General features: G+C 51.0%; 8 protein-coding genes across 8 annotated transcripts; 4 read left to right on the forward strand and 4 right to left on the reverse strand.

The window, feature by feature from the left end:
- Nucleotides 1–124: 124 nt before the first annotated feature.
- N7509_005528 (mRNA decapping enhancer EDC3) lies at nt 125–2,263 on the forward strand (the record flags this gene model as incomplete). Its single annotated transcript, XM_056630165.1, has 3 exons — nt 125–239; nt 300–1,946; nt 2,016–2,263. The coding sequence occupies 3 exons, from the start codon at nt 125–127 to the stop codon at nt 2,261–2,263; spliced, it is 2,010 nt and encodes a 669-aa protein (XP_056489467.1).
- Nucleotides 2,264–3,420: 1,157 nt separating this feature from the next.
- On the forward strand, nt 3,421–4,035 carry N7509_005529 (uncharacterized protein; the record flags this gene model as incomplete). The annotated part of the gene is made up of 1 exon (XM_056630166.1): nt 3,421–4,035. The coding sequence occupies one exon, from the start codon at nt 3,421–3,423 to the stop codon at nt 4,033–4,035; it is 615 nt and encodes a 204-aa protein (XP_056489468.1).
- A 251-nt stretch (nt 4,036–4,286) lies between these two features.
- N7509_005530 (uncharacterized protein) lies at nt 4,287–4,541 on the reverse strand (the record flags this gene model as incomplete). The annotated part of the gene is made up of 1 exon (XM_056630167.1): nt 4,287–4,541. The coding sequence occupies one exon, from the start codon at nt 4,539–4,541 to the stop codon at nt 4,287–4,289; it is 255 nt and encodes an 84-aa protein (XP_056489469.1).
- A 598-nt stretch (nt 4,542–5,139) lies between these two features.
- Nucleotides 5,140–6,942, forward strand: N7509_005531 (PPIL2 family peptidylprolyl isomerase; the record flags this gene model as incomplete). The annotated part of the gene is made up of 4 exons (XM_056630168.1): nt 5,140–5,149; nt 5,207–5,223; nt 5,307–6,499; nt 6,558–6,942. 4 exons carry the CDS (start codon nt 5,140–5,142, stop codon nt 6,940–6,942), a joined length of 1,605 nt encoding a protein of 534 aa, XP_056489470.1.
- Nucleotides 6,943–8,390: 1,448 nt separating this feature from the next.
- Nucleotides 8,391–10,168, forward strand: ptcG (type 2C protein phosphatase PTC1; the record flags this gene model as incomplete). The annotated part of the gene is made up of 2 exons (XM_056630169.1): nt 8,391–9,650; nt 9,713–10,168. The coding sequence occupies 2 exons, from the start codon at nt 8,391–8,393 to the stop codon at nt 10,166–10,168; spliced, it is 1,716 nt and encodes a 571-aa protein (XP_056489471.1).
- An 839-nt stretch (nt 10,169–11,007) lies between these two features.
- N7509_005533 (uncharacterized protein) lies at nt 11,008–11,825 on the reverse strand (the record flags this gene model as incomplete). The annotated part of the gene is given in 2 exon segments (XM_056630170.1): nt 11,008–11,381; nt 11,393–11,825. 2 exon segments carry the CDS (start codon nt 11,823–11,825, stop codon nt 11,008–11,010), a joined length of 807 nt encoding a protein of 268 aa, XP_056489472.1.
- A 91-nt stretch (nt 11,826–11,916) lies between these two features.
- Nucleotides 11,917–12,195, reverse strand: N7509_005534 (uncharacterized protein; the record flags this gene model as incomplete). The annotated part of the gene is made up of 1 exon (XM_056630171.1): nt 11,917–12,195. One exon carries the CDS (start codon nt 12,193–12,195, stop codon nt 11,917–11,919), a length of 279 nt encoding a protein of 92 aa, XP_056489473.1.
- Nucleotides 12,196–12,673: 478 nt separating this feature from the next.
- On the reverse strand, nt 12,674–13,886 carry N7509_005535 (mitochondrial 54S ribosomal protein mL67; the record flags this gene model as incomplete). Its single annotated transcript, XM_056630172.1, has 3 exons — nt 12,674–13,198; nt 13,254–13,442; nt 13,599–13,886. 3 exons carry the CDS (start codon nt 13,884–13,886, stop codon nt 12,674–12,676), a joined length of 1,002 nt encoding a protein of 333 aa, XP_056489474.1.
- Between the last annotated feature and the right edge of the window lie 257 nt (nt 13,887–14,143).

The raw sequence follows: 14,143 nt of genomic DNA on the forward strand, positions 1-14,143 counted from the left end.
TTCAAAGCTGCCCAGGTGCCCGAGGCCTCGCCCGCAGTCTATCCCCAGCACACCAATCCCCTCCCCAATTGTTCCCATCCGTGTTCGAGTGGCTATTTGAAACTCACTGCGGAACATAGTAATCATGGCGGCCGAGTTCATTGGCTACAATGTGCTTGTGAGCTTGCAGACTCCTCCGGGTGGGAAGCTTCAAGGCCAGGTTGCTGATGTGATCGGACAAAACTTGATGCTTCGAGATGGTAAGCTAAGAGATTCCATGACTTTGAGATCTGGTCCGTAGCTAATAGTTCTCTCTGAAGTTACCCTTCTTTGGAATGGCCAACGACTCGCTCAGTATGCCATCGACGCATCCTCCATCACCGACCTTTCTCTGGAATCGACGGGCATGGGTTCTTCACAGCCCCAATATGCTCAAAACCTCCCTATGGGAGCTCCGAAGCCCAAACCCAAGCCATCTGTCAAACCATCGTTTGTGGATCCCGCAATTTTGAGCTACGCTAAGCCGGCCCTACTGCCCACTCAAGCCCACCACCCGGCGCCGGTCGCCAACGAGGAGCCTCCAACAGTCGCAGCATCTCTCACCGAGCCATTCAGTGACCTTGAACTGAATGTGGGCACTGGCAATACTCAAAGGGGCTCACAAGCGAAGGGATTTCAGGTTGTACAGAGCGTGACTTCGGCCAAGCAAACCACACGGCGCAAAGATCGCGGCAATAACGATGTTCCTGCACGAAAGCATGGCGCAGCTGCAAGCACCAACCCGAAAAGCAAGGGCTGGCGCCAAACAGCGTTCGTGGAACCGGCCACAGAACAAACCCAGGTGTCGCCCGAGAACCTTCCTCAGCCTGGCACGAAGCTGCGCAAGAAGAAGACAACACGCCGCGCATACGCTGAGGACGCCAGCGGCTGGGCAACAGAGGATGCAACCGATATCCAAGAGCTGCCCGAATTTGACTTCCAAAGCAACTTGTCAAAATTCGACAAACGGACCGTGTTTGAGCAAATTCGAAATGATGACACAACTGCGGATGAAGCTCGCCTGGTGAGCTTCAACCGGAAGGCAAAGCCAGGAACCAATGGCGGAAAGAACCTTCACTGGACAGAGAACGTGCTTGATAGCCCGCAGAATAGCGACACTGGCGACGATGTCGACGTCATCAGTGATGCTAGACATAGCAGCGAGAACATCTCTGGACGAGACCGATCACGAGCCGCCGGACGCATGCAATCCCGCAAGAGTAGCGGAATTATTGCGCAGCCAATGGTGCAGCAGATTAGCGCTCTTGGTCGTAGCCAACTCAACATTTCTCGCACTACAAGTCCTCGACCCGGCCGATCGTCCGTGTCCCCCATGGTTGGCCCTAGTGTCTCTGGAGCTTCACTACGGCTTACTACCACTAGCCGGAGCTGCCCGACTGTCAGTCCACTGCAAACACTCGAGGTTGAGCAGATTGCCGTTGCTGAATTCGGTCTCACCGAAGATATCATGACGGAGAATGCTGGTCGGGGCATTGCCGAGGCAGCAGTTGCCAATCTTGCCAGTGATGCTGCTGCCCCAACGATGCTGATAATTACTGGCAATCACAGAACTGGGGCTCGGGCTTTCGCCGCAGCTCGCCACTTGCGAAACCGTGGCCATCGTGTCTCTGTCTGTGTACTCGGGCTGGAACACGAGGCTGAACTGCTGGAGAACTGCCGCAAGCAGCTCGATATATTCCGCAAGATTGGAGGTCGGGTTCTTAAGTGGGAAGATCTGTCTACTCGTCTTTCCTCGGCTGAGCTGGTCCCTGACTTGGTGATCGATGCTCTATTCGGCATGCACTTGGCCTTTGATGACCTTCGCACCGAGGACCAGGCTGTGGCGTTTGAGATGATTACGTGGGTGAACCGAAGCAAAATCGATGTTTTGTCGGTAGATATTCCTTCGGGGATGTCCGCTTCCAATGGTAAGTGCCCGTACCCTAGGCTTGCATAGGCCTCGTATTTTCTAATTACTTTACTAATCTCATCAACAGGAGAGGTGACCATGGTAGAGGGCAACCCACTCTGCATTTCCGCAACTTCGGTTGTCTGCCTCGGCGCACCGAAGACCGGCGTTCTCAACGCCCTCGTCTCCGGGCTTGCTTTCGGCTGGAACCTCACTGTTGCCGACATTGGCATCCCGCAGATCGTGTGGCGCAAGTATGGCACTCGACGTCGACACGGCATTGACTTTGGCAATCGATGGGTGGTTCCACTGCAGTACCAGTCGTCGACCCAGTAAGTCAGCCTGCCACGATGGGACTGATTATGAACAAAAACCATTAGCGGCGCTTTTAATGAGGTTAGGAAAATAGTGGGAAGATATTATGGCGCAAGCGGAGTATTTTTTTTTCTCCCGGTTGAGAATTCTTTGAAGGCCTGGAGGTCTTTGTAAATGTATCATTAGCGAGCAGTCTACGATTTCAAATGTCAAATCTTCCTCAGCCTCTATTTGCTGCACTAACTTTTCTAGCTATCCATGGATTTCTTGTATGTCGAGAGAGTGAGAGTGTCTCACAGTGATGCAATCACTCTGCTAGCCCTGGAGTGCACTCTAACTTGAACTGTTTGTACCTTGAAGTGAATAAGTGAAGTGGGTAGTTGCCAGAATAGGCAGGCGCGGCGGCCGCGTGCTAGGTAGCAGGCAAGCAACTGCTCGAGTCCTCCCTAAACACCCACTATCCCCCATCCCAATACCATCACACCTAGAACAACGCGACAAGAACAAAGCACCATCTTGTTCATACAAGTACATCTCTGCAACAGATCATGATGCCTCGTTCTCCAACTCAACACCCTGCTCCCAAGTTTCCTGGCCCTATTGGCCCTTTTGGAGATGATGATGATGATGATCCTGATTCTTTGCAAGCGGGATTAGGAAAGTAGTAAGTCATCGATTCCTTTCAGAGTCCGCTTCCATATTGATCGAAAACAACAGCCTCGAGCGAGACCTGTTGCGGACTTCTTTGACGATATCAACAAGCTCTTGGTCTCGACGATGTTACGGTCAAACGACTCCTAGAGGCTAGCCTTTTCCAAATCATGCCTGATAAAAGATCAGAAAGACCAGACCAATACGAACACAATCTACTAGTCTCGGATTCGACGAGACTTCTCACAGTCAGAGACTCGATGTGGTGGTTTTTCCAAAGTTGATGAATGGGGTCGCCCAAATGCTTTCTCTCTCTCTCAAGAGCACCGGTTTCTCTTGGGGCAGAAGTCATCAGGAAAGCAAGGGAAAAAATCTTTATCCTCACGAAAGATGATCTATGAGCCATTGTTGGCTTGATGAAGTTATTCTATCCCAGAGAGCATTTTTCCGTCAAGGACGACATCCCTAGTCCATTCGGATTCCTCGCCGCGGTCTATCAAGTTGCAGACAAATACCTCGTGCCACAAATGAAGAAAGCCTCCCTACAGAGATTCAGATCCTTGCCGAAGGAGCCATGGGACTTCGATGATTTCCTCGAGATCACCGGTGACGACGGCTGGACTGATGTCACTAGCGGGAGCAATGTGCGGCGCGCAGTGCGCACCACCAAGGCACGGAGTGACCGCGAGACCAACAGGGTTGATGAGACAGAGCTGTTTCTCAGTCCAGCCGAGGCATCGGCTGGCCTGACTTTTGAGGAATTAAAGGCGCAGTATAGAGGCTATAATGAGCGATGGATTCAGTCGGAGACATGGCAGAAACCGAGGGTGCAATTGGACCAAAGGATACACGATCAAGAGACGGAAACCTCGTCGCAGGATTTGAATGTTGACGGGATTGTTTGCATCGGGCTTGGTAGTCCGGGTGGGTTCCTGCGAGGTGTCATATCATTTGTTTACGAGAGCATACCGAAGAATGATCGCGGACTTCGGGACCTGGTGGTTGTCACGAAAAATGATGGCTTAATCGATTTATCGACTTGCTCACTTGTGTCACTTTTTCGCTTCGTCGATTCGTCCCTACGTCGCATTATTGCTTTATTTATTTCCGATTCGCCTACTTCCGTTATTTTGTCGCCTTAACTGACCAAGGAGGCCTTCCAAGAGGTTGATACCATCGAGTTTACCAGGGATTTACTTTCAAAGATTGCGGGAAATTTCCCCCCGAGCGTGTGTGGGCTCAGCACCCGGATCTAGCAGAAGCGCTACCGTCCTATTGTTGGTTATCGCGTAGCTTATTGTATGATGAAGGGGCTTGGAGTTATCAATCCAGAGCCGAGCATCGACAAAAGCGCTGTGATTCAACAAGACCTCGGCTGTTCTGATCGAATGGTTCAAAGTGCGTGGGTTATAGTGCGCCGCTTTTGCAGGAGAATGTCGAGTTCAGCCCTCAAACCCCGGAGGGGTCGACCGATATCTTCGCACTGGCGGTGTCGACATAGCCCAACAGCAGTTAACAACAGGAATCTGACATGGTCAGAGCGGCCTCGGTTCATCTTGACCAGCTTATGAAGAACGAAGCCAACCACAAGCTCGACACCGCTGAGTTTACCAAAGATGTTCTCTCGAAGATTGGCCGATATCACCATGACAAAGGTGCATAAACTGTATACTTTTCTTCGCAAAGGATGCCGAAGTCGATACTTGCTTTCGCTGCGGTCTGGAGCTTTATCTTCTTGAATATCACGAATCTTAAGCGGAGTTTATGAAGATGAAGTTTAATCTCTATTATTACCTTAATGCGTTGATCGTTAATTGTACTCGTTTTGCTTGATCGTGTTACTGAGGCCCTAGAGCCTCAGGCTTACGGCTTTGTCACCTCACACTGCTTTGTAGTCTTTCATGTTGCGTTTGTCCTTTGTAGTAGTAGTAGTAGTAGTAGTAGTATTAGTAGTAGTTATTGCTGAGGGCTTCTCCCTCCATCATCATCATCAGTTTCATCCCATCTTGGTCCGCTCCCGTCACTACGTGTTGTTTTATCGACCTTTGATCTTTCCTACTGCAATATGATCTCTATCGTACTTCCCGGCTTATCTAGATCTACATCGTTAGTTCATGTTGACGCCACAAATATCAGGTGTCTATATGCACTAGTCCCGAATAGGCTAGTACTTCCTGCGTCATTCTCGCCGTCTCCGAGTCGAAAGTGAAGGCCGAGCTGTTGCCAATGCTTGAGCTTCATACACTATGGGAAAAGGTATGTCAACCCTCCTGATTTTGCCAAGGACATTTCACTAACATACTCGCGCTCTAGGAACGGACAAGCTTTATGTACGCGATCTTCCGCACCTCCTTCGTTATAAAACTCCCCGCCGTCGCATTTTCGAATCCTCACTGACAATCGTTCGATATAGATTACACATTCCGAGTGGGCATCGGAAGATGCTTTCTCGGCCAGCGCTGGCGCTGGCGTCAGCAAAGCTAGACGTGGAGGTGGCCACGCGCCATTCAAGCGCCTACCTTTCAACTTCTGCTCGCTCTCCCTGCAGCCATTCGCGCATCCAGTCTGCACACCCGTAGGCACGATCTTCGACCTCACCAATATCCTCCCCTGGATCAAGAAACACGGGACGAACCCGGTCGACGGATCACCACTGAAAAGCTCAGAACTGATCAAACTTACGATCGCGAAAAATGAGGAGAACGAGTACGTCGACCCGGTGACATACAAGGTTTTAACGGACAACACGCACATTGTGGCGCTGCGGAATACGGGCAACGTGTTTGCCTGGGACACGGTCGAGCGATTGAATATCAAGGGAAAACTTTGGCGTGATCTTGTTACGGACCAGGAGTTTAGCCGGAAGGATATTATTACATTGCAGGACCCGCAAAATGTCGAGTCGCGCAACCTGAGCTCGTTCAACTACCTCAAAGACGGAGAAACAGATATCCTGGACGAGCAGAAGGCAGCCGGCAGCGTGAATGCCAATGCATTGGGCAGTTCGGCCAAGATCTTGAAGGCGAAGGAAGCAGTGGCCAAGGCGCGGGCCGAACGCGCGCAACAGCAAAGTGGCTCGGCGGCTTCGAAAGCGATTTCCAAAACCGGAGCTACGGGCGCCAATGCCTCAAAATCGGCTGCGTCTCAGTCAGGGAAGCCCACGCCGTACAACGCTGCGCGTTTCACGACCGGCAAGGCTGCAGCGTCTTTTACGAGTACAGGGCTGACGCCTCACACTTCGGGCGAGTTGGCCCTTCTATCTGAGGAAGAGTATATGTTGAAACGGGGCCGGATCAAGGCCAAGGGCTATGCGCGACTGGATACAACTGCCGGGCACTTGAATGTGGAACTGTACCCCGAATATGCGCCCAAGGCCGTGTGGAACTTCATTCAGCTGGCCAAGAAGGGCTATTACAAGGATGTCACCTTCCACCGCAATATCAAGGGATTTATGCTCCAGGGTGGTGATCCCACTGGGACTGGACGTGGCGGGGAGAGTATCTGGGGCAAGTACTTTGCGGACGAATTTGAGGGACCGCTGAAACATGACGGACGTGGGACTCTGAGTATGGCCAACAAGGGCAAAAATACCAATAGTAGTCAATTGTGAGTGGGAAGACTGCGATTTACTGCGTATGAGCGCAGCTAACCTCCCATCGACCAGTTTCTTCGCATATCGAGCTTTACCGCATCTCGACCGCAAACACACTATCTTCGGCAGACTGATCGACGATCCAACCCCTTCATCTGCTACATTGAACTCGCTCGAGACTCATCCCGTGGAGTCATCTACCAACCGACCCACGCCAGAAGTCCGCATCAAAGAAGTCACCATTTTTGTGGACCCCTTTGAGGATTTCCTTCGCCAGAAACGCTCCGAGGGCCAGACAGGCGCCGCTGGGGCTGGGGCCGAGGTGGTGACGCAGAACAAGAGGACGAGAGTTCTCGTCGCGTGGACGACGATCGAGTCACCTGGACAGGTAAGCGCGTCCGCGGATCTGGCGAGGGAGCTAGTGAAAGCGGTTCGACTGGCGTTGGCAAATATCTGAAAGCTGCGCTGGCCGATCGTGGTGGAGATGATGACGAGATTGTGGAGTTTGTGGACGAGGAGCCTGAACCTGAGCCTGCACGTAAGAAGGCGAAGGGGACAGGAGGGTTTGGAGATTTTAGTTCATGGTAGATGAGTGGTGTTTGGACTTGGCTTTACGGAGTACATGTACATTTGAGGATGTTATTTTTTTTTACTATTAGGCATTATGATTAGTATTCTTGCTCCTTTTGTGGAGATTGACTGTTAGGGGCAGTGGGTGGAGTTCAGGGGCGCTGTTGGATCACCGCATAAAATATGAGCTATCTGCCATCTATGCCGCATCGGGACATCGTGAGATTTGACTACTCCGTACTCCAGTATTCCATCTTCCTATTAATATAACTAGTATAACTAGTATAACTAGTAGTATTACTATACAACTGAGTTAGTGTTCGGTCAAAAATATTGCAGATTTTCTGTCAGGTGTCGATAGAAATGATGTACTAGTATTGGGTGCTGGTAGTGTATGCAGTAGTATGATGATGTGATGTGATGCTCGTCATCAGGTGCGAGTCAGTAGATAGGCAGAGCGATGTGCAGGGATTCTGTCCCCTTTATGAAAGTAACCAACTGCTACTAGTCTATCTTTACTCCATATTCATCTCCTCTGCTCATCTCTGGCCTCCCTGCTCTCCCTCTCCTCCCAATAGTAGCTCCACTTCCTCCGTTCTTGGCTGCACCTCCGCCCAGTGCCGCGCGACGGGGCGGAGTTCAGATCGCTTCGGGTCGCATAACTCTACTTTACTTTACTTCTTCCCCTTCTCCATTCTCAACCACAATCCTTAGAAGCTACTTCCCTCTACGCATACGGTATGTTCAACTTTCCTTCTTTTCCCCCTGAAGAGATACTTGCCCGGGTCTTCCGGGAGGGCGGGGTTAGGCCAGCATGGAGCATGATCATGAGGAGTGCAATATACGCGCGCTGGCCGCATCGATGCTTGGGCGAGTACACGGATTGCATGGCCCTGCGCTCTTACCACGAACATTCCCTCTGTTCAATCGTCCTGCTCCAACTATCTCCCACTTCCTTGCCAATCTCGACTCCAGTCAAGTCGCCTCTCTTTGCCCTCCCGTGGTCCCCCCCCAATCCATCCACCTACTACTCCTCCTCTCAACAACTCCCCCCTCCCCATATCCTCTTTCTTTCAGCTTGTCATCGCTCGTCTTTCTCAAGAAGTGATCACCTGTTAACTCTTTAGACCTAAAGCTTCATCCCCCTCCTCTCTCCTGACTGGTCGACTGTTGCTCCTACGTCAGTCCCCTTCCCCAACGCCGCCCTCCATTCTCGGCCCCGCGCCAAGTCCAACTTCATTGAAACCTCCCCCGCCATCCTTTTCGAGGGATACAATCAAGCTGGCAGGAAATAAGCGCCGTAGCTTTTCTTCTCAGGGTGGGTTGCTGAACAGAATGTTCAGTGGCTCCTCGAGCCCACCCAAAGATAAGACCGAAGCCACCACCATACCTGGAATCGACACGAGTTCCCTGAGCCTCCAGCCCGAAAACGCCAGCCCCCGCGACAAGCGATTCTCCCCGCCTGGCGCTGGCTTCTTCCGTCGACAGAGTGAAGATCAGGGTCCCGCCGGCGAAAAGAAGCGCAGAAGCAGCACCGTCACCAAGGCGGCTAACTTCTTCAGCACCGCCAAAAACAGCCTCTCCCTGAACGGTACGCGCGAAGGTTCCTCCTTCAGTACCAGTCCGAGCGTCTCGGAGAGTCCTCTCTCTAAGCTAGGAAAAATGGATCCCGCCCTGATTGTCCCGCAAGGGTCCTTCAATAACTCCGCTGGAGAATCGGTACCGACTGGACGCTCATCTTTCCGCGTTGGCGTAACGGAAGATCGCAATCGAAAATGCCGCCGGACGATGGAAGATACACATGCCTACCTGTACAACTTTCTGGGGACTCCGGCCCCAGCAGGCTCGTCTAGTACCAACGGCAACGACTCTCTGACAAGCGCGAACGAGTCTCAGACATCCAACGATTCTCTGAAGGCGGTGGAAACAGACAATGGTTATTTCGCCATCTTCGACGGGCATGCGGGTACTTTCGCGGCGGAGTGGTGTGGCAAGAAGCTCCATCTGATCCTAGAAGAGGTCATGCGCAGGAGTCCGACGACCCCGGTGCCCGAACTTCTCGATCAAACGTTTACCAGCGTAGACCAGCAGCTAGAGAAGCTGCCTTTGAAAAACAGTGGCTGTACTGCAGTGACCGCGGTCCTCCGTTGGGAAGATCGTGTCCCTAGCTCAAATTCCGCTACCGGGTCTGCTGCCCTTGCCCCTGCCACCGCGGCTGTTAGCGCCAACTCGGATGCCGCGGAAACACCGACTCAAGATGCCCCCTCAGGAGGGTCCATTCCCAAGTTGCAAGAAAAGGCTATTCGTCAACGAGTGCTGTATACCGCCAACGTTGGTGATGCTCGCATTGTACTGTGTCGCAATGGGAAAGCACTGCGTTTATCGTATGATCACAAGGGAAGTGACGAGAACGAAGGAAAGAGGATTACCAACGCTGGCGGATTAATTCTCAACAACCGTGTCAATGGTGTTTTGGCCGTCACCCGTGCCTTGGGCGATACCTATCTCAAAGATCTAGTTACTGGGCATCCCTATACCACTGAAACCGTGATACAGCCAGATGCTGACGAGTTCATCATTCTGGCTTGCGACGGGGTATGTTTACCTTCTAAATCCCCCCTTTGACTTTGAGAACATAACTAACTTTTCAAATCTAGCTATGGGATGTATGTAGTGACCAAGAGGCTGTTGATCTCATCCGCAATGTGCAGGATGCCCAAAATGCCTCGAAGATTCTTGTGGATCACGCCCTTGCACGCTTCAGTACAGACAATCTGTCCTGCATGGTCATCCGTCTCGATTCCAACCGGGTGAAGGACGTCGTGAACAATAAAGCAGATCCCATTGGAGTGGACGGTGACCCGTCAGCCAATGTTCCTGGCGGTGTCAGCGAAGCCGACAAGATCGTGGAAGGTGCCCGAAGAAGCATGGCGAGTACGGGCATCGCGGACAATCCCGAGCTTGCAGAGCAGGCCCATGAAGAAATTCTGGAGAAAATGGCCAGCAGCAACGACAAGCAAGAACCAGGGCCCGAACTCAATCTCGCAGACAATCGCCAACTCCCCTCTGTGGATATTCTAAGTTCTAGTAACGCTCCTCAGCAGAGCAAATAAGTTGTCGGAAGATCCTTTTTTTATTGACAAAAGTCTCTCTCCAGACCCCGAAAGAACTTCTTCCAAGGAGCACAGCAAACAGATAGAATGCGCACATACGTTTTCCTTGTCTTCATTTTATGAATTTTGGATCCCATACTTTTCTGAATGACTGTGACTGAGCCTGAGCCTGCCAGTGAAACATGGAGCTGTTTCTGTTGTTTACTTTTTCCCCCACCACCACACCCCCCTGTTCTTTTTCTATTCATTTTCTGATTTACACACGCTGCACATCGGCGCCCGATTTATGACTTCCCATCCACACACACCAACCCTACCAAACTTGCCTTTTTGTTGTTGTTGCCATTGAGGACTCTCTCATAGTGTCCTGTTCTTGGCATATTTCCAATCTGTTTTGGACCCTTTGCCCTCAACTTGGGCTTTATGAGATTAAGACTTTTTATTTTCAATGCCTTCTTCCAACTTGTTTCTTCCGATAACCTTTTCACTTTTGTTGTGATCCCATCTCATCCTATTAGGATGTCTGTATGTATGGCTATCTTATCGCACGGAAATCAAGGTCCGGTCGTTACACTTCTACACACTGGTTTATGTTTTTCTCAGACAAATCTTGGATTGTAGACCTGGAGTTCATTTATTAGTACCTGTTTTTCACTGTCTAACATATCTACTTGTATTACAACTTGAACTCGAAGGGAAACATCCATTTGACTCCAGACTCAACGTTCCATGCTTAGTGAATTTGCGCGACATCTTGAAGCAACGTTATGCAGTCCCCGCCTAGTGACACCGTTTTATCAACTTCTCAACTTGGGCCATTCCACCCTTAACTTCCGTTCCTAATTCATCAATGTGTGCCGCAGAGATACGTCGACTGAAATGCGGAGCGACCTGTCATGAACACAATCTTTGCTTGTTTGGTTCTTGTAGTCATCTGTATCTCCACCTTGAACGCAATCAAAATATAGGGTGTCGTTTGCCTTCAAAAAGGACTGTAGATTTTCGGGGGCAGATTTTTGAACCGCCTCCTTATACCAGCTAAACTTCTGGTCGTAATTATCGTCCGAAAGTTCTTGATACTTGCTGAGGGACGTAGTAAGGTTTCCTGACAAGGCCTGGATAAGATAAATATTCATGTAGTAGTCGTCAATGCCGGTTGCTACCTCCAAATGATCCATATTATCAATGGATTCCGTGCAGTTAGTTGGGTAGACTGTTCCTAACCTTGTGCCATCATAATCTCCGCTGATAAATTCCGTAAGATCAATCGCCCATAGAGCAGTTCCAGCGAGATGGCCACTTTCACACCACTCCCATAAACGGGAAGCCCCGTTTTCCCTGTTGTTACAAGCGACCCAGGTGCCATTTTTGGAGTAGAGATCATTGATTTACTCCCTTCATCGAAGTAGGTCGTAATTTCCTTATCATCACTGTCAAGCCGCTCGTTCATCTCGGCATTGGCAATATAGTCTGGAGTTTTGGTACATTCGCCAGGCCTGGCTCCTGACTTGGGAAGTCGGGCTGTGGCAGGACCATAGACCTTATTGTTAGGGACACCGGCTTTTAGTATCATAGAGATTGCGATAGCGATCTTAATATCGTTCCCATGAGATCGGAAACGGGAGGACCCATCGCATCCATCAGTCCCATTGGCCATGCAGATCTTAAAAACTGCAAGTATCTTTCACCATCGCCTGAATCGCCCTTCGGGATGCCTGGGCATCCAAGCCATCCATATTATTGGCATTCTAACTTTGAGCCAAGCTTCGGTGAGAAGCTTCAGCTGCTTCCAGCAATTCATAAACTTCGAACATCATAAGACGGCCATCCTTTTCGTTCTTCCAAATATCATGGTCCACACCAATATCATCCCTAGCAAACACAGCGAAGTCTATACTCGGAATAACTCTAACGGGTACCTCGTCATATTCACCATAGTCCCGCAGCCCAACATGCACCGGATCATTTCTGTCAACCCATCTGTCAACCCAGTGCGGCGTGAGGAAATGCCATTCTTTCCAGGTCATGCCAAACAGCGTTCTCGCAATATAATCCCGGTCAAGTGATTCAAGTTTGTCCGGGACGGCCGCCGCAATGTCCCGCCGGTAGTGAGCGGAAATGGGTTGGTATAGTTATTAGCTGGGTAATCCAATCATTTTCATAATGCCCAAACCTGAAGTTTACCCGGAACGCCAGTACAAAGTGCCCCATATTACGTTCTTATTCTGTTGTCAATATTTGTCACAAACGTGATATTGAATTGTCTAAAAATACAATTTATGCAGTAAAAAGTCCTCACAGCTGAGTAGAACACATGGGGGAAAACACAAGGTGAAATACAAAAGGCATCACCCATCTCGCCTGGGCCCAATCCCCATAAAGAGATGGAAAAATGATATCAACAGTGTAGAGTATCGCTCAATGCGGCCCAGACCAACTAAAAAAAAGGGCAACGAAATATCCGGTAAGAAGCAGGCATCGGCAGAGGAACCGAAACCGACTTGCTTATTGGTCCTCCTTTCTCTCGTTGAACTGGTGCTCAGTAACGACCTCACCCGAGCCCTCGTGGCGAAGCTCAGCTCCAATGATGTGGGTACGCTTGAGCTCCAGCTCGCCGTGCTGCACATCAGCAGGCCAGCTCTCAGCAAAGTAAGCGTCGTGCACATCACGCCAAAGGATCTTCACGTCCTTCGCATTTTCGGGATATTCACCATCCGCCTCGCCGATCTCCACTTCCTCGCCGGAAAGGTCGGCAAATCGTTGCTCCAGCGCGGCGATGTGTTCCTGATTCCACTCCTGCTGTTTCGCCATGCGCTCCAGAGCTGCGCGGCGGCGTTGGCGCGCTTTGCGGGTCAGATATCCGCGCTTGGATGTCTCTTCCAAAAGTCCGTTCGCAATTGCCTTATCCTGGATGGCCAGGGCAGCGGCGATATCGGCCACTGAGGTAGCCTTTTGGTTCATAAGAACACGTGCGCGCTCTCTCTTCTCCATCGTCTGCCCGATTCGCTTCAGGTTGATCTTGTCGAATTCCTCCCCGGCTAGGGGGGTCCTTCGGCCGCTTGGAGTCCAGGAATTCTTTTGTCACGGTGATCATCTCCGCTGGCGGGGCGAGCTGTCGTTGCAGGGAGAATTCGCGGAGGAGTTGATAGGCGCGCAGACCGAGTCGTGCATCACCGAAGTGGACGGAGTAGTAAGGAACCCACATATCGCGGCGGAGTTCGGCGGGGACGGTTTTCTTGCCGTGGTAGACCATTTGCCGCAGGAGGTTGGTTTTCTGTATGAGGGAGATGGTTAGATTAGCCGGCTGTGGTTTTTGCTTTGGATGGAGGGTAGACCAGAGGGTCACCATGATTGATCAATTCAATTAATGGCAATGATAATGATAGAAGAGGCAGAGTCTTAGGCATCATAGACAGCGATGGAAACTTACCTCCAGGTATCGAGTCAGGGAATACACGACTTGCTTCGTCCGAACATTGTGGTAGACAAAGATGTGCTTGCCGTGAGCGACCGCATTCAAGGCCTTCTGCAACCGCACGCTCTCGCGGGTGGAAGCCTCCTTGAATGCATTCGAGTTACCCTCTCGGGGACGTCCTTGAATGGGGACGCGAGCCTTGGGGTCGAGGGGTCTGCGGACGAGTTTCGAGGTCAAGGAAGAGATCTTAGTTGCGTCAAGGATCTTCTTGATCGGCTTCGCGGCCGAGTTTGAGGAGGCCATTGCGGCCGGAGTTTGTGTTCAGTCGCTCGAAACAGAAGATCGTGAGGGCGACACTGGTCAATCTGTCGCAGAGATCGGAGTGATTGGGGATTGAGGGTGTTCGGTGTCTGCGGGAGGTGAGGACGGAGGTGGATTTTTTGACGGGGCAGTCGTGGTCTTGGCGGCCCGTCTGCAGGTCTCCGCATCGCCTTATCGCTTCTACTTCAATCCCCCATTGTTTCTCACGCGTCAAGTTGCACGATTCGGCTCGTGTTTGT

Source organism: Penicillium cosmopolitanum (assembly GCF_028827165.1).
Source record: "Penicillium cosmopolitanum strain IBT 29677 chromosome Unknown utg000006l:49.0-5199605.0:1.0-5204138.0, whole genome shotgun sequence".
Lineage (NCBI taxonomy): Eukaryota > Fungi > Ascomycota > Eurotiomycetes > Eurotiales > Aspergillaceae > Penicillium > Penicillium cosmopolitanum.